The 19,263-nt window shown below is 51.8% G+C and overlaps 6 protein-coding genes across 6 annotated transcripts; 4 read left to right on the top strand and 2 right to left on the bottom strand.

Annotated features, from left to right (window-relative positions):
- Nucleotides 1-822: 822 nt before the first annotated feature.
- On the top strand, nt 823-3,024 carry PV06_05594 (uncharacterized protein; the record flags this gene model as incomplete). Its single annotated transcript, XM_016406615.1, has 1 exon — nt 823-3,024. The coding sequence occupies one exon, from the start codon at nt 823-825 to the stop codon at nt 3,022-3,024; it is 2,202 nt and encodes a 733-aa protein (XP_016262219.1).
- A 975-nt stretch (nt 3,025-3,999) lies between these two features.
- Nucleotides 4,000-7,350, bottom strand: PV06_05593 (uncharacterized protein). The gene is made up of 4 exons (XM_016406614.1): nt 6,552-7,350; nt 6,175-6,479; nt 5,996-6,117; nt 4,000-5,939 (listed from the first exon to the last, which is right to left on the bottom strand). Exons 1-4 carry the CDS (start codon nt 6,772-6,774, stop codon nt 5,129-5,131), a joined length of 1,461 nt encoding a protein of 486 aa, XP_016262218.1. The 5' UTR covers nt 6,775-7,350; the 3' UTR covers nt 4,000-5,128.
- A 1,165-nt stretch (nt 7,351-8,515) lies between these two features.
- Nucleotides 8,516-9,751, top strand: PV06_05592 (uncharacterized protein). The gene is made up of 2 exons (XM_016406613.1): nt 8,516-8,724; nt 8,825-9,751. Exon 2 carries the CDS (start codon nt 9,052-9,054, stop codon nt 9,583-9,585), a length of 534 nt encoding a protein of 177 aa, XP_016262217.1. The 5' UTR covers nt 8,516-8,724; nt 8,825-9,051; the 3' UTR covers nt 9,586-9,751.
- Nucleotides 9,752-12,073: 2,322 nt separating this feature from the next.
- PV06_05591 (uncharacterized protein) lies at nt 12,074-14,021 on the top strand (the record flags this gene model as incomplete). The annotated part of the gene is made up of 3 exons (XM_016406612.1): nt 12,074-12,489; nt 12,548-12,714; nt 13,747-14,021. The coding sequence occupies 3 exons, from the start codon at nt 12,074-12,076 to the stop codon at nt 14,019-14,021; spliced, it is 858 nt and encodes a 285-aa protein (XP_016262216.1).
- A 2,665-nt stretch (nt 14,022-16,686) lies between these two features.
- On the top strand, nt 16,687-17,755 carry PV06_05590 (pyrroline-5-carboxylate reductase). The gene is made up of 2 exons (XM_016406611.1): nt 16,687-17,272; nt 17,369-17,755. Exons 1-2 carry the CDS (start codon nt 16,714-16,716, stop codon nt 17,674-17,676), a joined length of 867 nt encoding a protein of 288 aa, XP_016262215.1. The 5' UTR covers nt 16,687-16,713; the 3' UTR covers nt 17,677-17,755.
- Nucleotides 17,756-17,913: 158 nt separating this feature from the next.
- PV06_05589 (uncharacterized protein) lies at nt 17,914-18,474 on the bottom strand (the record flags this gene model as incomplete). Its single annotated transcript, XM_016406610.1, has 3 exons — nt 18,335-18,474; nt 18,080-18,248; nt 17,914-18,009 (listed from the first exon to the last, which is right to left on the bottom strand). The coding sequence occupies exons 1-3, from the start codon at nt 18,376-18,378 to the stop codon at nt 17,914-17,916; spliced, it is 309 nt and encodes a 102-aa protein (XP_016262214.1). The 5' UTR covers nt 18,379-18,474.
- Between the last annotated feature and the right edge of the window lie 789 nt (nt 18,475-19,263).

Genomic DNA, 19,263 nt, shown 5'->3' with positions numbered 1-19,263 from the left:
AGGCAGAACAGAGGGCAATGCGGACCGGAGCGACTTGAGGCCGCTACGGGTAAAGGAAAAGAAGGGAAGAGCCTGGGTAAGGAGACCAAATACTCCGTACGGGAGCGAAGAAGGGAAACGGCGCGTGCCCGTTAGTCGAGGAGGGAGGCAGGAGAGCGAGTGAGAAGCGCTGGACCTATTCCAGGACACAGCAGGATCTACACCAGACCAGACATGGTATGGTCCGGTTGCTGCTCAATGGCCGGGTATTTTTGGAAATGGAAGACACTCCACACCATTGGTTCGAGACCGGGGGATTTTGAGAAGTGCTCTGGAGGTAGAGGGGGGGATGTGCCTTTCTCCATCCCGACATCACCACGCATCTTTGCTACCGTTGGCTGCAGTGGATTGCAAGGGTGTAAAGCACCACGGGTGGAGGCGACCTCTTCCTGACCTCGATGGCTTCGGCGCGTACTTTTCATAGCAGCCTCATTCATTGGCCTCTTCCCACCCCGTTGACATGTTACCGCCGTCCTATACCAGCCAACGTCGAGACTCCTTCCGTTGAATGGCTACAGACCGTGCGTTTCACATCCATCGCACGCATACCACTGCAGTAGGTTCTTTGCGACTTAATTCATGCATGCACGAACCCTGGTCTCTATCAAGACTCCGCTCATCACACTCGTCTATCCCCCATTAACCGCCCGCCTTGCTCGCTTTTGAACAAGAACACTTCTATACATACCTCCTGTCTGTCTCGAATCCCCGTCTTTTGCTTGATGGTTTGCAAACCTCACACCAGACTGGCCCTCCCTGCTGGACAACACAACGTTATTCAGTATGGAATGGTCACCGCCGCTTTCAAGACAACGCCCGTTGCAGACGGTTGAGATGTCGCAGAAGCATTCCGACCTCTCCTTCCTATATCGTCGGAGCTCAGCTCCACGACCACTCTCCGAAGCTACCGAGATCTTCGACACGGACAACGAGGAAGACTCTGACTCTGCACCGCACCCGTGGGGAGATAGCGACAGTCAATCCACTCTCTCGAGTCCTGATGACCTACCGACGCCTCCCAACACTGGTGGCCTCGGAGGGTTTGAGTTTCACTTCGATGACAAGTCGGTAGTAGGGCCTCAAGGCCCTCACCTCTTCAGAGGTACACCAGAGATAGTCAGTAACCCGGAGGACGATGTCTTCATGGCATTGTCTCCCGTCGGGCAAACCAAGCCCGCTCCGAAACCCATTGGAGCTCTCAACACTGCCGTCGCGGAACTTGACGAGTCTCAGGTCCGTGACTGGACGCCTAGACAGGTGGCCGAATGGATGGCTGAAGCCGGCTTCGAGACCAGTGTGGTTGAGAAGTTTCTGATTCACGACATCTCCGGCAGCGTCCTAATCGACCTGCAGTTCGAGGACCTCAAAGAACTCGACATCAGCTCGTTCGGCAAACGACACCGCGTGATGAGTTCCATACAGCAACTCCGCAACAGCAGCATGATCTCGCTGGAGACTCCCCTCTCGAGGACACCGTCCAAGACGAACCGTAGTCCCCGGGCCCTGCAACGATCTGCCCGGCCAGAAGAACGACAAGTCGTCGTCACCGACCGTTCACGGTCACGACGGAGGGGGAGACAACCCGACATCGTCACCCCAGCCGAATCCATATCGATCGTCGGTATCGAACAGGTCTTGCCCAAAGAGCACAAGTGCTCCAAGGGTGAAGACTGCCCCAAGTGGCAGAAACAGCAGCGGAAGATCCTCCGCATGCAGCGCGCCTTTGAAGAGGACAACGCCCTCCGCCGACCCTTATCCGAGGCCCGGTCCGAGGCTCTCCCGTCTGTGGTGGGTTCCTCAGATGTCTTGGGTCCGTCTTCCGTGAAGATCACCCCCGAGACCTTGAGTTCGGTCCAGCCTCGCGACCCACAGGAGAGCGTCAGGCAGTTTCTCAACTTTCAACATTTACACTCTCCGTCCAACTCGACGAACCCGTCACCTCCCCCTGCTGCATCTGCATCCTTCGCCAACAACAACAAGTCGGCTCACCTGGACGAGCACCTTCGCGGCCTCCCAAAACTCACCATCCCCTCCACCCAAAAGGAGGACGAGAAGAGTCCCTCGCGGACGCCCATCTCGGCGCTCAATCAACCCACACAGATCCAAGCCCAGCTCAAGGCCCAACTACAAAAGGACCCCTACCATTATGGCGGCGTCGCGTCACCCGCCGACATCTACCGCATCGACACTCCCATGTCGGCCACCGACATCCCCATCACGGCCATGGCCATCGACCCGTGCCAGAGGGACGTCTCGCAATCGGTCCCTCCGGAAATGCGGTACGGAGCCACTGCAACCTTCCTCGTCAGCCCCGAACCAATTCGGCGGTGCATGTCGACGCAGCCGACGCCACCACCGCCACAGCAACAACCTCCACGTCGACACATTCGACAAATGTCGTTTACACCGTCGATTGCGCCGGTAAAGGAGAACGAGGCCGCTCAGCCGTCTTGGGTTGCCACTGAAACCCTGACGGCGCGGAAGGACCGGCACAAACAGCAATCGCAACGGATCACCGAGCTAGACCTCGCCAACCACCACGGCTGGATGAGGAAACGCAAGACCACCCGCATGCTCCGGCACGAGTGGCAGGACCACTACTGCACCCTCATCGGCCACGAGCTGACCATGCACGACTCCCACTACGCCACGGCCAAGGCCCTGGAGAGGATCGACGTCGACGGGTACACCCTGCACGCCTACTCTCAGGCCTCGAGTTCCAAACTCGGCGCCGCCTTCAAGAAGAGTCTGCTGGGTCAGGGCAGACTCCCGGCGGGCGAGCATTCGTTCGCCTTCTCCCTCATCCCGGACAACAACGACAAGGCCATGGCGAGGAAGCTGTTCGAGAAGACTGGCGGTGGTGGAGGGGGTGGCTCTTCGAAATCTCACCACTTCGCCGTCGACAGTTCCAAGGAACGCATCGAGTGGATGAGGAAGTTGATGTTGGCAAAAGCCATGAGGAAGAACGACACTTGTGAGATATGAATGCTCGCCTCTTCATCTTCCTCGTCTCTCTCGCCGCCATCACAACATACTCTCCACCACCTCGCCGGTCATCGTAGATGGTCCGAAGAGGATAATTGTCCCACGACAGAACAACGATACGTCGAATCGAAAGATCCAAGTAGATCGGAACGTAAACCTGGCCACGCAGCACCCACGATACAGGTGAGTTGTGATAAGCAGCCGTCGACGTACGATTCCTTCCTGTTGCATGTGCTAACGCTCTCTTTATTCCGTAGCATCTATGAATACCTGTGTATGTCTGTGGACATGTGTGTGTGTGTGTGTGTGTGTGTGTGTGTGTGTGTGTGCGAAATAACGACCTGAAATGACTTTCCTACCAACTACTGGAGCATTCTCCATCATCTACTCATACCCCACGAATTTACTTGTTTTTCTACCAGATGTTGTAGCCTCGCGGCCAATGTCTCTCCTATTGGTCACCTTGTTTCAAGAAGGTACTGTTGGGAGAAAAAGCAAAAGAAATCATTTATTTCTTATCCGACGACGAACCAACATCATCATCATCACCACCACCACCGACATGACACTTTTGCATCCTCTTTCTTTTTCTTTTTTCTTTCAATTACCTCTTCAATTTTAGCGAGCCAGCGGACAACCAACTACACTTACTACCTACCTTTTTTTTAATCCTACAACCATACCTCAGGGGAACCACATCATCGTCATAAGCCTCTGCAAGGCCTTGGAGTTACTTTTTCGGTGGGGGCGGAGGGGAGACACAGAGGGATGGGATCGTGGTGAAACCATCATCATCACCACCACCACCTACAACAATGAAACGAACAAATCGAGATACCACTTTTGTTTTTTTGGGGGGAGAGATTTCTTTGTTGAGAACAAGGACAGAGGAGGGGGAATGGGCATGAGCTTGAGCTTGATGAGCATGATGAGCATGATGAGCATGATGAGCATGATGAGCATGAGGAAGATATACGAAAGGTGACCATGTCGAATACCATCTATATAGTTAGTCTGATCCGTAAATGCCAGAACAAAATCAAGGCAGACAGGCAATAATGGCATACCCATCAGATCCTACACAACACATAGCACTTTGTCTTAAGTTCAAATTATGTCTCAAATAAGTTACTCAGCCTATATGACAAATGACATCTGATCTGTTGGGAAACTTCGATTGATTGAATCATTCGAATTAATCAATCATTTCTCATGAGTGACGTGGTGAAGGTTATAAAGAATATCCGTTCATGCTTGCTCTTCTTCCTCTTCTTTTGACTCCGTACACTTCTCTCCGTGTCACTTTTGATCGTCGTGTCGTGAATGTGGACCAGAAGGGGCTCCCATGGGACCATGGGAGAAATTTCAAGACGCCTGTGTCTACTCCGTAAAGTCGGTGCCAAGTCCTTTCCCTTTCTTGCTGACCTTAAAATCCTGGCAAATGTTCGGCTGCATAGTCAAAGGCTGTTTCCGTCCATGATACCAACTCGAATATCCTTCAATAAATCTTTACTTCATGGTGCAAGTCGAATCCATATTAATGTGGGGGTGCGTGGTGTAGTGCCTGCCTTTAAGGACATGGGCGACGAGAGTCTGGAATCTATGCCCGGGCTCAAAAGCACTGGCGGTCGAATCGCGAATAGAGTGCTTCTGGGTGGAGTTAATTCGCATCAGAAGGTGACGTTCGATTCCAACGTTCTTGGAGAAATCGAGCACAACGTAAATCGTTTGGTCGCTTCGCGCAACGGGATGGATGTTGTTGCCCGGATGCCCATTTTCGTAACTTCCGAAACTGAAAATACGTCTTGGGCATTCCTAGGTAAAGAGGTAGTCCGCCGTCACCTATCCTGCAGAGGAATGCCAGGGGACGGTCCGTCGATCGACACCCTAGCGATTTGGGTCCGACATGTCCGGCATGGGTAGGTTGTCCAGGTACCAATGCCGTTCTCTTGGAAGAGATTTCAACGGCGTAGTATTCAGAGCCAAGCCCAACCGTGTCATCGAAAGAGGTCTGTCTCTTCTTCAATCGACGCGGTACGAGTGTCGAATTTCCCTGATTCGTGAAAGGGACCTTCAGTATTAGTAACGAATCAGGAGATAAAGATCAAGGGTGTTGTCGTTGCTGCTGTTGCTGATAATCGATTTGTCCTCTTCTGGTAGATTGAAGTTTCTGTCCTTCGTTTCGTCGTTGAATCATCCTGCTGTCGAGTCCACGCTGCCAGGTGATTTTCCATTCGGCTTCGAACCGTCCGAACCACCAGAACTTGCGACAGATCTTGGCCATGCCTTTCCACGTCCGCGTGGCGGGGAACGACTTTAGGGCGTACTCGAGTAGTTCGTCTGCCTTTTGCAACATTCCACCGGATTGTGTCCTCCATTTGATCACCAGCACGACCCACACAATCACCTCCGACTCGGCGACGCTGGGTGTATCGATCGCCTTCACATTGACAAAGAGCGCTGTCAGCAAGAGATGGTCGAAGAAGTCGGTCCGCTGGTGTCCGCTGAGATGGCGAATGATGGCGGCCAGACCCAGCATCGTGACATGTTCCAAACCCGGCGGGATCTTGGCCCGCTTGAGGTCGAGACACAATGCCATTGCATCACGAGCAAACTCGCGTGGCTTGCAGTATAACCGGCTGTATTTGGCGGTGGCCTCTTCCCCGGGCAGGATCACGTCGCTGCGATCTGCCAGTGGTGCCCATTGGGTCAACTCAGACAGGATCCTCATACACCGGACGCTCAGCTGGCCGGTGAGAGCAGCCTCAGCGATACCAGGAGGCATTTTGGCAATGTAGTCGCAAACGTCAGGTGGGAATGGATGGCCGACGTAATTGATGGGTCGCATGGGTACGGCACTCAGATCATCCGGGCTGAGATGCAAGTATTGACCCAACGCAATGTAAAACTCGGTCCTGAGACACGTCAGAAAACTACTGTGCTCTAGCTGAACTCTGAGGGCAATTCTCACGTGGCCATTGTGCCTCTGAGAGCTAGATGCACCGTCGATTCGGTCAAGCCACCTCGGAGTGCGATTATTTGTCTCGCGCCTTTGAGGTGCATCTTCAGTGCTTGTATGTCTCTGGCCGAAGACTTGTTCGAAAATGTTAGTCTGTGCGACCTGCGAACTTGATACAGAGGACAACCTACGTCCGCTGTCATGAGATGCACGACGGATATGATAAGCCCATCATCGTACTGTGCATCCGGCTTTGCCAGGCGCGTTCGTAGGGCCTTGATGGCGTCATTTTGGGCCAGGATCAACGCTCTTGATCGTTCGGGTTGATTAGGATTGGGACTTCGGCGCCATTCAAACAGGCTCTGCGCGGCGGTGACGAGACACTTGAACAAGGCTGGGTCTTGCATTGCCATGGGCACCATCACTGACAGGGCGGGATGTTCCATGCCTGGCGTGATGTGAAGGCAAAGCTCTTCCTTGGTGAAGGTATAGACATCTGCATGCGAGTCAGTCATGAAAGCCTGCGCAGATGAGGTCAAAGCAGCAGAGGAATAAAAGTAGCCCTCACATTCGTCAATACTCTCCATCGAAGGTCGGCCAGCTACTGGGGGGTACGCGGAGAATAGGTCGCGGCGCATCGAATCGACTGGCGTACGGACAAGCGCATTGTTGTTGCTCTCCTGTAGACGACGCGCGGCGCATAGCCATGAAGCTTCATCGTCGTATCCATCTGGCCCGTTGGGTCGAGTTTGGTCCTCCAGATCTTCGTAGGAGGTATCAACGACGCCCATTTGATCAAAAAGCTATTCGTCGATCATTCAGGGTCTCGCTCCGTGGTGCATCGACATTTGTCGCAAAGTCAACGTGGCGGCCTCCTAAAACTGTCGGGAGCGACAGAGTACTTTTATAATATTTGCCGATGCGTCCTCTGCCGCACTGGCATCAAAGAGTCAGGCCATCAGTACAAGCGCTGGAACCAAAAAATGAGACATACAGATCATGAGTGCATAACATGAGGAGCCGACGATAGGGCTGAAAAGTAACGTCTGAGAAGGTTACTGAATGTCCCTTACTCCTCGCAAAGGCTCTGACGTAGAATAAGCAGTGGGGGCGAAGTCGATAGAATCAGGGCGAGATGGGATTTTTGGGGCGGCGCAGGTTATCAAAGATATAGGCTATTTTCACCCTCCTTTGACGACGGCTCCAAGAGATACTTCTGGACGGAGCAGGGTAATCAAAAGATCGAAGTATGCATGCGTCAGTAACGACAATAATGCCTCGCTTGTGAGCCTCGTAATAAGCTGGACCTTGACGAGAGAGATAGCGGCTCGACAATTTGTCAAAAGTGAGGTCTAAGGGAAATCATGGGCCTGCAATGGAAGATGGTTTTGGCTCCCCTTGTTGGGCCTTTAGACTCGCCGGGAAAAATCCAATCATCAAAGCCCCTGAGGGTTCGTCGGTTTTGGGCCTAGCAATAATTCCCCGGTAGTTACGGAGTAATAAAATGTGGTAATGCAGGTCAGAGCCGGGTTGACCTGGGAAAGGTTGAAAATCGCTCAGGATACATGTCATCGAAACATCGCGAGTGCAATGATCAGTGATGATGAGATTTGCAGTGATAAGTATATACACTAGACGTTGAACAGTAGCGCTTGCCATTGACACCTTCGAAGGGGCCAAAAGCAAAGAATGATCGGATCCAAGATTCAACGGCCTTGAGAGACGGCTGACGAAAAGCCCCGAGGTCAAATCTTCACGGGGATGTGCACTCGAACGGGTGACCCAAGCTGATCACCCTAACTTTTAGGGGATCTTCACCGTGGGTCTCGTCTTGAGTGGACATTTTCCTTGTGACAGTCTCTGACAGTCTCCAGGGCTTGACAATTTAGGTTCGGACGTTTGATCGACACGTTGTACCTAGACATAATCAGAGTACGAGTACTGTAGTTGGTGGTCGCCCTATCACTTCTGCTGTAGATGTCCAAGGTTAGCAGAAGCAGCAGCAGGAGAATATCCCACGGTCCTGTAAGATGAAGTGCGCGTATACTATGGTCGAAACAAGTGATCATCCATCTGAGTGGGTGAAGGAAGCAAGATCGTCGACGGACTGGTCGGCTCGAGAAGGTCTGATGCCACCAGTAACCCCTTGGATGGAGAGTCAGAGATTAAAAAAATGGGTTCTGCGAGAATGTCATGAAGATGTACTCCGTACAATAAATAAAGTCATTATAGAGTCATGCTGTTTTTCCAACGAGATGTGTATCGAGACCGAACCAATTTGACGAGTTGATGCTCCAGAGGGAAGTAATAATAATAGTAGCAAAAGTGTTGGTGCAGTTGAAAGCGCAAGTGATTCGCAGTAGTAAAAAGCTGCCCTGGAGTCCTAATGTTCCAAAGTATTGCTCATTGTCAAAAAGGCTGAATGCTGCACCGTAGACGCGTAAACTTGCGTGCGAAGGCCAAATGATGACGTCGATGTCAGTTAAATGAGGCTGAGTCGACAGAATCCCTTAGCAACGATCCACCCTGTAGCTTGTAACACCAGCTGCCCGGATGGCGACCATTAGACACCACGAGATCCAGTAACGAAACTACTCCGTATGAGTAGTCAACATTCTCTACGAGTACTGTACGAGTACCAGAACTACGAGTGTGACCAGTAAAGTCGATCGGACAACGGCAAATTGAGAAAGGAGAAAGAGGGTCCGCAGCCTTACAGCCGCATACAAGCTACGAGCGCAGTACGTTACCTTTAGCAGTATGGTTGCCTAGGCCTCGTCGAGGCTGAGGGAGGATCACCACGTCGCTGACTTCCTCATTCATTGTGGCTTGTTTCATCAGGCCCGCCGACTAAGTTCAGCGATCATTTGCAATAGACACATAAAAGAAACTCTCGTCATCCATTCCAACTCGATATTGTCGGATAGAATCACACAATTCACTTACTTACACTCTCACGTCAACCCTTGATTCCATTCCCTTTCGGTTCAACATACACTAGACAACCAGTCCTGCGCTTGACTTAAAGACCTCCTTCATCCATCAATCCCTTCAACAACTACAACACCATGCATTTCTCCAAGCCCATCTTTGTGGCCTTTGCCGCAGTCGCATCCGCTCAAGACCTTGGTTCAATCATCGACTCGGCAGTATCAGTCGCCACTTCAGCAGTCGGAGAGGGTACATCTGTTGTAGGAAGCGTTGCGTCTGATGCAGCTTCCGTGGTATCTTCGGTCGGCAGCAGTGGCGCAACCGCGGTGCAATCGGCGGTCTCATCAGCCGTATCGGACGCAACAAGCATCATCTCTTCCGCCGAATCTCTGGCTTCAAGCCTCGCCTCAAGCGCTGCCAGCGAGGCTCCATCCGTGAGAAGCAGCGTCAGTAGCCAGATTAGCAGCATTCTTTCCAGTGCACACTCGGCCGAGTCTAGCGCCGTGAGCGCTGCAAGCACAGCTGCTACAGGCGCTGCCGGCAGTGCGACTTCTGCCGGTGCCACTGCAACCAGCACTTCTTCATCCGACAACGGCGCTGCTGGCAGCTATGCTGTTCCAGCTACTGGAATGATGGGAGGTCTTCTCTTGGGTCTTGTTGCATACCTGTAAATCATACATTGAAGGTATCGTCTCTCTGGCGTTGCAATTCAGTTACATTGGGCATCGAGGTTTCATACCACATTGGCATAGATGGCTTTCTGCATCATGAGACATGGTCCAGGTCCGATACTGGTGATTGACCGGCTTGTGTAAATAATACCATGATAATGTCTTTAATACTTTCTGGAGTTCCCCGATTGTTGACGCTTTCCCGGCTGACAAATCTTCTTGATACCACCATCATTGATACTCATTTCAGAAATGAACATTATGAAGGCTTGAACTGACCTACCGATATTGTTGTTGTGACGATAGACCTGTTTGGTGTTTGGGGTACGTAGGTGGTTATCCTCCGATCGTTGGACCTGAGTCCTCTTTCCTTCAAATTGATATCCCTCTTTGGTTGTTGGACCCTGGCCCTCTTTCTCTACCCAATTTCATCTTCCTCCTCGGGTAAACTCAAGTCGCCTGCAGGAGAGCCATCCAGTTTGACCTGACTGACTTCCCTGTTGGTTGAAAGGGGGACGTTTTGACCATTGCGGCACGGAGGTAGAGGAAAGGATCGTTTCATGTTGGTTGAAAGGGGGACGTTTTGACCATTGCGGCACGGAGGTAGAGGAAAGGATCGTTTCATGTTGGTTGGTGACAACAAACTCACGGCTTGAATATATGAGGTATCTGTAAAATGGACGAATAGGAGGATCCTCGGTGCCCTTCACAAATAATGCCCGGCAGGGATGCGCCTGAGCATCGAGTGGACTTCTTCTTTCCAGTAATAATCGGTGATTTGGAATCGTTTGCCGCTGATTGTATGACGCGATATGTTCATGGGCTGAGCAACTGACATCATTCATAGACAATAAACAGCTCCGGGCTGGAGACCATCATGTCAAGTGATGAGTCGTAGGAGAATGGGGTGTCTCGATGCAAGCCGGACTCAAACAGAGCAACAAATCTTAGCTGTCGGAAAAGCCGCGTCTGCCGACGACTGGCACAATGCTCACTGATGGCGAAGCAGGCCGCTACTGGCGAGGTCAGCGTGCAGCTACACAGTGCCCCGTGAAAGGAACCCTGACCATGGCAACGGGCGCTGTCCGATTGACGTCTGCCGAACTCTTCTCCACCCCGCCTCACTTGGGCGAAGGGCAAGCCTCGAATTATGCAGGGCAGCGTGCTTCAAGCGCGAAAGAGCGAGTGATAGAGACCTATCATGGATACCAAACCTCCCCAAAGACGTCATAGTCTCGAGAAAAGGCGCCCATGGAATCCAGCTTGAAGGAACCGCGAGGTAGTCTCTTGGATACCTACCCTATTGTCGGGAAGTTGACGTCCTGCTTTGGTGAAGATCGCCAGATATGACCGGCATTGGGCACCGAGAGCAATCCTCTGTTGCTTGAGGTGGTGTGATGGAATACTGCCCACGTCCTTGACGGTGAAAAGCTGCTGGGGGAATGGGGCTTCGGCTTCCTGGGAAGATGCCTGGAGGATTCCGGCAGAATCTCCCTCATGAAGAAATGCCACGTACCGAAGCTTCTGCTAGATCCAGAGTCTCAAGTAAGGGTCTCGAAATGACAACACGCACACTTGATTGCGCCCGAGTTCTCAACGTCTTCGGGTGGGCAAAAGAATTCAGTTGTTGAGCAGGTGGCAGGGTCATGGCTCACCATGCTTGCACTAGGCAACCTCCCCTAGTACTTTGTACCTAGCCTGGCTATTTCGGACTAAACTTTGAGGCCAAGCAAAGCAGAAGAAGGCACGCAATTGAACATGGCTCCGGCATGTTTGAATTGAGTTTACTTCGTAGAAGTACGCTCGAATACGTTGGGCGTGTGACCAACTACGTCGCTCACGCATTGATCGTCGTTGCTTGTGTGCTCGCAAGCGACCAGACACCTTTCTCATGTCCCGAGGAAACGTGAGTTGCGCTAGAGGTAGTCCGGGTTGCACATGAGCGGGTGTCTGATCCAAAGTCCTGCCGATCTGCACCGTCGTTGGGCAGAAACGGACACTTCACACCGTATGCTTTCACATAGGAGTTCTGTAATCTGGGGAGATAGGCAGGGATTGAGATCAAGTCGCTTAGATTTCTGGCTGATTGTTCTCCTAGATTCCACGGTTATAATCGGCATTCAGGAGGAATTCTCTTCTGCTCTGATGCGGAAGAGCAACTCCACGTGATGTGTCCAAACATAGACCACTTGACGCCTAGCGGGAATTCGCTTCGGTTCTCGCCTCACCTTGAAGTCAACCTGAGAATGATCGACGTGGGACAATCTTGTCTTGGGAAGCGGGTTTCCGACTGTGTAGAATGATACTTTGACTCTGAGCTTGGCGAGCGTGAGGTCCATGGGTGGCGTTCATGCTGGGGCTCTGAGACCAATTCGCACTACCAGGCGCATCCACAGTTGGGCGTCGACGACAACACTTACCAACCCCAGAAAGTACAGAGATCGACTACGTGGAAGAGATTTTTTTGTTTGCTCCGGCACAGTAAGTCATGGCTGGGCCGATAGTCATGCAACAACTGGACGAGCCGGGAATTTCTGGCCGGACAACAAACAGCATATGCAGAAGTGAGTGGGAGAAAGAACAACCACGAGATGTGGCGCAGCGCGGAGTACAGCAGCAAGAGAAGAACACTGGAGCCGTGGCTCAGCAACGAGTGAACTCCATACTCCGGCATAGTGTACTCCGTGAGAAAGAGTGTGAGGCGTGTGAAACCGCGTGTCAGATTGCTCTTGGCCCGGCCTCTGACAGCGATATGCACGGTTGCTCCGGGCGTTTCAAAGCAGAACGCCAACCTACCGGCCACGGGCTGGAGTTGTTTGGGCAATTCCCCTGGCGACGCTTCGGCGGTAAGAAAGTTGCTGGCACTGATTCATTGAGACCCAGACGGAGTGGCGAAAATGCCATGTCAGTGGGAACTTTGGTTTGGACCGTCTTTGCTGCAGGAACGCTGACTCTACGATAGGGCGATTTCTGGTGGTGCTTTTGGTATAGTGGGCTTCGGGGCGAACAGGGTCTCTTATGGTAGAGCTTCTGAGCTTCTGACAGGCCCATCATCAGCCCCCGGTTCACCTGGTAGCGCTTGTCTGCTCCCTGGGGGACGCGCCTCCCAGAGCTTCAAGCGGAGGCATGGTTGGCCCGCCTTGCATACAGTATGTACACACACCCTCTCTCTTCACTCCCTCCCTTGTCCTTGATTTGCTTGTCGCACGTCATCTTGCCTTTGCCCCCTTTCCCGTGTTTACTCTGTTCACGGTCGTAACGGCACGAACACTACTCCGTATGTTTCTGTTCTATTTCCAACCCGTGGCGCGACGGGCAACGGGCACGTCTGACTCAATCCTGTCAGAACCAATGTCAACAAGGTGGCTGTCCAACACATTCGACGGGGCTTTACGAGAAAAAGTGCTAAGCCCATCCCTGCTGGGAAATTCATTTAAATCCAGGACGAACAGGGAGAGTATCCATCCGTCCAGTATGCTGCCTGAAGCCGGATCCTCCTCAGCCTTCCTGCTTTCTGTGTGTTCTCGCATCCACCCACCACTACGGTTCCAGCTACCACCCTTCTTCCTTTCTTCAACCTTACTACTCCGTAGTTTAGTGTGTCGCCTTGTTGCGGATACTACCGCTGCTTCCATTCTGCTTCTGGCTACGTGGTGCTCCTCTTTCGCCCTCGTCATCTGGATCATGAACAGGGCTTAGTTCAGTTGCCTGATGCTAGCCTCCTCTGCCTAATACTCATCCATCCTCCATTCCATTCTATGGCAGGCTGAGCCTGAGACCTACGCTGTGACTTTTGAGCATTGGGTACTATAAATCAATCCGACATCCTTCTCATTTCACACTCTTCTCTCTTCCTCTCTCTGGCAGACCACCGCAACCAAAGTCGAGAACCAAAACACAACACAAACAGCCACGCGAGATCCAACAACCCCTTTGCTACATTCTTGAAGGAAGAGGACCCCACTTTGACCATACTCCATCACCACTTTTAGAAACTCGTCGCCACGAGGTTCGAAGGCCTTAGCTTTTCTGAGTCACCCTTGGAATACTTCTGGGACTGAGGTCCTCCTGCACTCGTGTTGCCATCTTCTTCACACGACACTCGAACACTTTGCGACACAAACAACTCTACCCACCCTGCATTCACCCTGACCGGCAAAGCCTCGTCACCTTCACCGTCGCACCCTCGACAACCCTCTTCCACGAAACCAAACATCATCACCATCACCCAAACAGACAAGATGCCTCACTACCACAGCAATTCCGGCTCGAGCAGCGGCGGTGAAAGAGTCTATCACAACCCGCGACGAGATGCTCGTGGCCCCAAAGACCCTCGTCCTATCCCCAAGCGTGAAGTGGTCGTCATCCACCACCACGCCGCGACCCAAGACGATCCTATACGGACATCAGGCATGGCCCACAACAAGTGGAGGTAGAAAGGGGACGTTGGTAAGGGAGCCAGGTGCTCCCTTCTCTCCCCTCGACTACTTGTACTTGTCTACTGCTTGTTCTTTTGTTCTTTCACCAATATGATACCAAGCGACGGAGTTTATTTGCAGACTGGTATCTGACTACCTTTGTGGTTAATTTTGATCAGGGTATTATGGAGTTTAGGGAATGGGCATGGCCATTTGGGAAAGCATCACCACTCTTGAAGAGCATGGAAACTATGACGAGCATATCTATATATATACCACCGCCTCGCACGGGGCAGTTTTCTTTTGTCGCGCGATGGATGATCATTCGAGAAGAGGACCGTATGTATGATCATCGAGATCATCACTAGGTCACTCTGTTGTACCATTGTTCTCCGAGGTATTGGCTACTTTCCCGACCTCTCATCCTTATTTTATGTCACAATATTGGGAAATAGACTGGAAGAAAGAAAGGAAGGACGCAAGTCTTGTCTTGTAGTATGAATCATTCTACAATGTTACTTACTCTTCGAATTGAGACTACGAGTGCTTTTCATTCGGATCACTTTATCTTGTACGGCGTACCGAGTACTCACTGTACCGTAAGTGGTGCTATGCCTTATCGCTTGTCGATATCGGCAACTAAGGTACTTGGTATTTTTATCCTATCGATACGGAGCCGAAATGGACAAACTATCACTCTACGAGTAATCCTTATTGTAAAAGTCATTCTCCTTGTTTCTTGCAAATTTTACTTTCCTGGCTGTATTTTTTTATCCCAACATCTCATTGTCTATCTCAGCAATTTGTTTAACGAAACAACCCTCGGGGTTGAATTGAACTTGTAACCCTGTGTGTGGCCCGTGAAGCATACCGTATTTGCAAGAGGCGCACTTTACGCGCGGTAACTAACATTCCGGGCAACAAGTTTTATCAAAAATCATTTTCTTCCAGTACAAAAGCTCACATGCGATCGGCGAATATGGATGTATGTACTGTACATTCGAGACCTACTGTACTCCGTACGAGACTCCATGGGTGATCGGCAATGCACAGCGCCCAACCCAATGGTGGAACCCGCCCATCATCTTTGCTTGAGTTGATCGGGCCACCACGCCCTGGGCCTTTTCCCTAGCTTCTCGTCTGGGTCCGAGTCCAGTAAGGAGTACGGAGTACTGTACAGGTTTACTAGTACAGTACGATAACCCGTAGTGTGTCGAGCACCGAACGAGTGAGGCGAAGACGGGCGGGCCCCCCTTCGGTACCTTTCCCAGTGTTGTACGCACAATGCTATTAGTGGAGCTGCGTCAAAGGATGGATGCAACCCGCCAAAGCGGTTTCTTTCCTCCTTTCTGGCTGCTGCCGCGTTCCCAAAGCCCCTGCAATCTTCCCTCTCTCTCCACCCCAATGTCGAGACTTGGCGGAACTTTTGTTTCTGTACGGGCTGTGCGTGTGAGATCACGTTCTCATCTATCCGCGACAAAAGGTCCATTCGGGCAGATTGCGCGGGTTTGAGAGTAGACACACTCACACACTCACACACATACTTGTGCGCTCTCTCTCTCTCTCTCTCTTGACCCCTCTCCCTCGGCCCTCGGAAAGATTTTTGCTGAGGATACGCTCATCACGAGTCACCTGGCGGGTTGGCACTTTGCAGACTGACAAAGAGCATCGACGCGAATTATCTGGGCACCCATACCAAAAATGCTCCGTATAGTGTAACTCGTATCTCCTCATCGGTAACTCCGTATCTTTGTAAAACTAGGAAAAGTACCTCAAGACCTGCATGAGAAGAATCGGATGGAGACTCTCGTGCCTGCAGTCACCCTCCTCTAGGTAGGAACCGGTCAAACCGTCATTTGTCAGTTCGTCTATTCACATCATTTTCCTTTATTCCTTCTTCTGGGCCTTTTGCCAATGAAGAGTCGCGACATGTCCAGGGCTGGACCATTCCTTTAGTTTGACTCTACTACATGCACGCCATTACGAAGTACTGCCGTGCAGCAGCCCACTAGCCCGCCTTGAAGGATCCACGACCACCGATTCGCTCGCCTCGGGCACTCGCTGTCACGCGCAGCCTCAGTCGATGCAAGTGAAGTAGTACCGTGCATCAGAAACATTATTGCCGACCGGATGAACGACCAGTTTACGGAGCGTTATTGTACCTTGCATTGAAGACCCAACACAACTGATGCAATCTAGTCAGGCTCCACGAACTTCTGGGTCATTCTGGCACCGCTTGTTTGCCTTATCAATGAGGTAACTCGTCTGCGCCCGATACTCCCTTTTCTCCCCGAGTGTGCAGCATGCAGGGCATCGATACGAGATCTGCAAACACACGCAACTCTCTCGCGCGTTGCCGAACGCGATGTTTCGTGGCACAAAAGGGAAACTCTGCACACAAGGTCCATGGGAGGGGGGAAGAAGTACTGTACCTACTTGGCCGTTACCACCTAAGCGTCCCTGAGGCTGAGGCTGAGCCTCTCTCAGGGACTTCAACTTGTGGATGTGTGCTTTGCCCACCTCTGCCTTATCTTATCTATAGACCTCTATACATTTCTACGGCCCAACACAAGACTCTGCGAGGCGCAATTACGGCGAATCATGGCAACCATTACTGCACACATCAGAAAGCACCTCCCGAGCCAGAAACTGTTAATAAGATAACCCTCATTGACCACCAAATAAACTACAAACCTCGACATCATCAATCATGACTTCCCAACTACAAGGCTCAAAGGTAGCCTTCATAGGCGGTGGGAACATGGCGGCCGCCATAATCGGAGGGTTGTTGGCCAAAGACATGTCTGAGGAAAAGATATACGTCTCGGAGCCGTGGGAAGTCAACCGGGACAAGATGAAGAAGCTCGGTGTGCACACGACGGCTTCCAACGTCGAAGCCGCACAAGAGGCCGACATTGTCATCCTGGCCGTGAAGCCTCAGGTGGCCAAGGACGTCTGTCGAGAGCTCGGCGGTGCTTGGACGGCGCAAAGAACGAGTCCCCCTCCCCTGGTAATCTCCATCGCCGCGGGAATCACCCTGGACAGTCTACAGCAGTGGTTGAAATTGGGCGATGGCCACACACCACACACGGTCCGTGTCATGCCCAACACCCCGGCACTGGTGGGCGAGGGCGCTTCGGGTCTTTTTGCGAGTCGCGACGTGACCGATTCGGAAAAGGACCTGACCACCGCCTTGCTGGGCAGTGTCAGCAAGGCGGTCGAATGGGTGGACAAGGAGGAACTTCTTGACGTCGTCACCGGACTTTCTGGTATGTCTTGACTTCATTTCTCATCTCCAAGCGCTGGCCTGGGTCTTTTGTCCTCTTTACTCACAACCACTGCGTGTGTGTGCGCTTGTTTTTTAGGTTCGGGCCCAGCATACTTCTTCGCACTCGTGGAACACCTAATCACCAGCGCAACCGGATTGGGACTTTCGACGGAGCAAGCGACCCGCCTGGCCAAGCAGACCTGTTTTGGTGCCGGCAAGATGTTGGTCGAATCTTCCGAGGAACCGGCCCAGCTCCGGAAGAACGTGACGAGCCCGAACGGCACCACTGACGCAGCTTTGAAGAGTTTCGACGCGTCTGGATTCGCCGACATCGTAGACAAGGCCGTCAAAGCAGCGACGAGTCGAGGCGAAGAGATGGGAAGGACCTTGGGGGCTTCCTCTTAGATCAGAACGTTCATATATGACCACGCGGTACCACAGTTATTTAGACGTGCGAATGAAACTTGACTACATCTGCTCAAAACCACGGACGAAAATCAACACCCTGAATTACCGCATTCTTCTCAAAAATTACCGACGCCGTGTTATGTACATCTCAATTCCATGTGATACCGAACCTCTCGTCTAACCACACCAGCTGCTCCCTCCTCCGCCCGGACCTGATACCATATGCATGACTCATTAATCTTCCTGCCAGCAGCGGGCTCCCGTCGCCCCAGCATTGATACACGCCGTGAGGAACTTGTCGTCATTCAAACAGGTTGCGGGACTATAACACTTTTGGGGCGGTGGGAACGTAAAGTGTCAGCTTCATTTTTTTTCTTTCTTGCAGGGCTCGTAAACATACCTGGCCGTCTTGTATCTCCAGGCCGTCTTCATCCGGACATCCGTCGCCGTAAAAGTATACCGGCCAGATTCCTGTCTCGATCGAGCCCGGGTCGGCGCACACCGACAGGGTGGTCGCATCTGCCGTGCTCTGCGAGTCGTCGGTGCAGACGCAATGATCGAAACAGAGCCTATAAACGTTGAGAAGTCAGTCGGTTGATTCTCGTACACCCGCCACAAGTCGTGATGGCTCTTTTGTGAGACGAGCCCTACTTACCCGGTTCCTATGAGGGCAAGAATGGTCAAGAAAGTCTTCTTCATGATGTCGACCCTTTTTCTTTCTTTCTTTTCTTCTCAATGGTCAAAGGGTGATTGAATAGGTTCGTGAGAGGAAAACCTGGCGAGGAGAGATCGCCTGTCTCCTAAATATTTATACAATACCAGAGCCCAGAAAGACGGTTGCTGCTGCGGTTGCGGATATACTGTAACAACCACCACCATGTCATAGGAGGCACGGACAATGTTCACAGACCCCCCAGATCTTGGGTCGGGACTCCAGTTTCGCATGGTCTCGATTTTATCTCGATATGCTTTGTTTTTATTGTAGCCTCGATGGCCAGTGCACACACAATATTGGACCCATACCTTGTAATTTTCAACCATCTAGAACATGGGCGGATAACCGTACAGGAATCCCCAGCCATAAGACTTTGGCCACTACCTCCTCCATGGGGAGCGAGGGTCTAGATGTATTGATCCGGGCTTTGGGGTCCTTCTTTGTAATGACCCCGAGCTCCACCGTTTGGGTGTGGACGAGTCCAGAGTGTTTGTTTGGTACTTTTTGTGAAAAATGCGAGGCTCGAGCGAAAGAAAAACGTCCCAACCAAAAATTGCCATTACGGACTGGATGTCAAGTACCCAAAAGGCCACACTGTAAGAGTAGAATTCCCCCCAATTGGTTGTTGAGCTGCTGCTGGTCTTTGCTAGAGGCCACACCACACAGTACCACGTCAACTCTCTCTCTCTCTTTTTCTCTATTTGCCCCTTGCAATCTCACCTGCATACAGGATTGACTTAGACCCTACTTTCGAGGCATTGAGAGTTCAGTTGGCTATTTCAATGAGCCTTTTGTGTACTTTAATCGGCCAAACTGGCTTGAACGCCACCAATGCAAGCCAGGAAGAAGAACGAGAAAAAAAAAGGTTT

The sequence above is a fragment of the Exophiala oligosperma genome, assembly GCF_000835515.1.
Source record: "Exophiala oligosperma strain CBS 72588 unplaced genomic scaffold supercont1.5, whole genome shotgun sequence".
In the NCBI taxonomy this organism is placed as follows: Eukaryota; Fungi; Ascomycota; class Eurotiomycetes; order Chaetothyriales; family Herpotrichiellaceae; genus Exophiala; species Exophiala oligosperma.
Note: the sequence above shows the minus strand (reverse complement) of the source record. Positions and strands in the feature narration are given on the sequence as shown.

Excerpts from the sequence above, each read along its gene's own strand:
- PV06_05593 (XM_016406614.1), bottom strand. The coding sequence starts at position 6,774 with ATGGGCGTCGTTGATACCTCCTACGAAGATCTGGAGGACCAAACTCGA. Across the intron at positions 6,480-6,551 it reads GATGGAGAGTATTGACGAAT|ATGTCTATACCTTCACCAAG; the intron begins GTGAGGGCTACT and ends ACTCGCATGCAG. Across the intron at positions 6,118-6,174 it reads TGCATCTCATGACAGCGGAC|TCTTCGGCCAGAGACATACA; the intron begins GTAGGTTGTCCT and ends TTTTCGAACAAG.
- PV06_05590 (XM_016406611.1), top strand. The coding sequence starts at position 16,714 with ATGACTTCCCAACTACAAGGCTCAAAGGTAGCCTTCATAGGCGGTGGG. Across the intron at positions 17,273-17,368 it reads CGTCGTCACCGGACTTTCTG|GTTCGGGCCCAGCATACTTC; the intron begins GTATGTCTTGAC and ends CTTGTTTTTTAG.
- PV06_05592 (XM_016406613.1), top strand. The coding sequence starts at position 9,052 with ATGCATTTCTCCAAGCCCATCTTTGTGGCCTTTGCCGCAGTCGCATCC.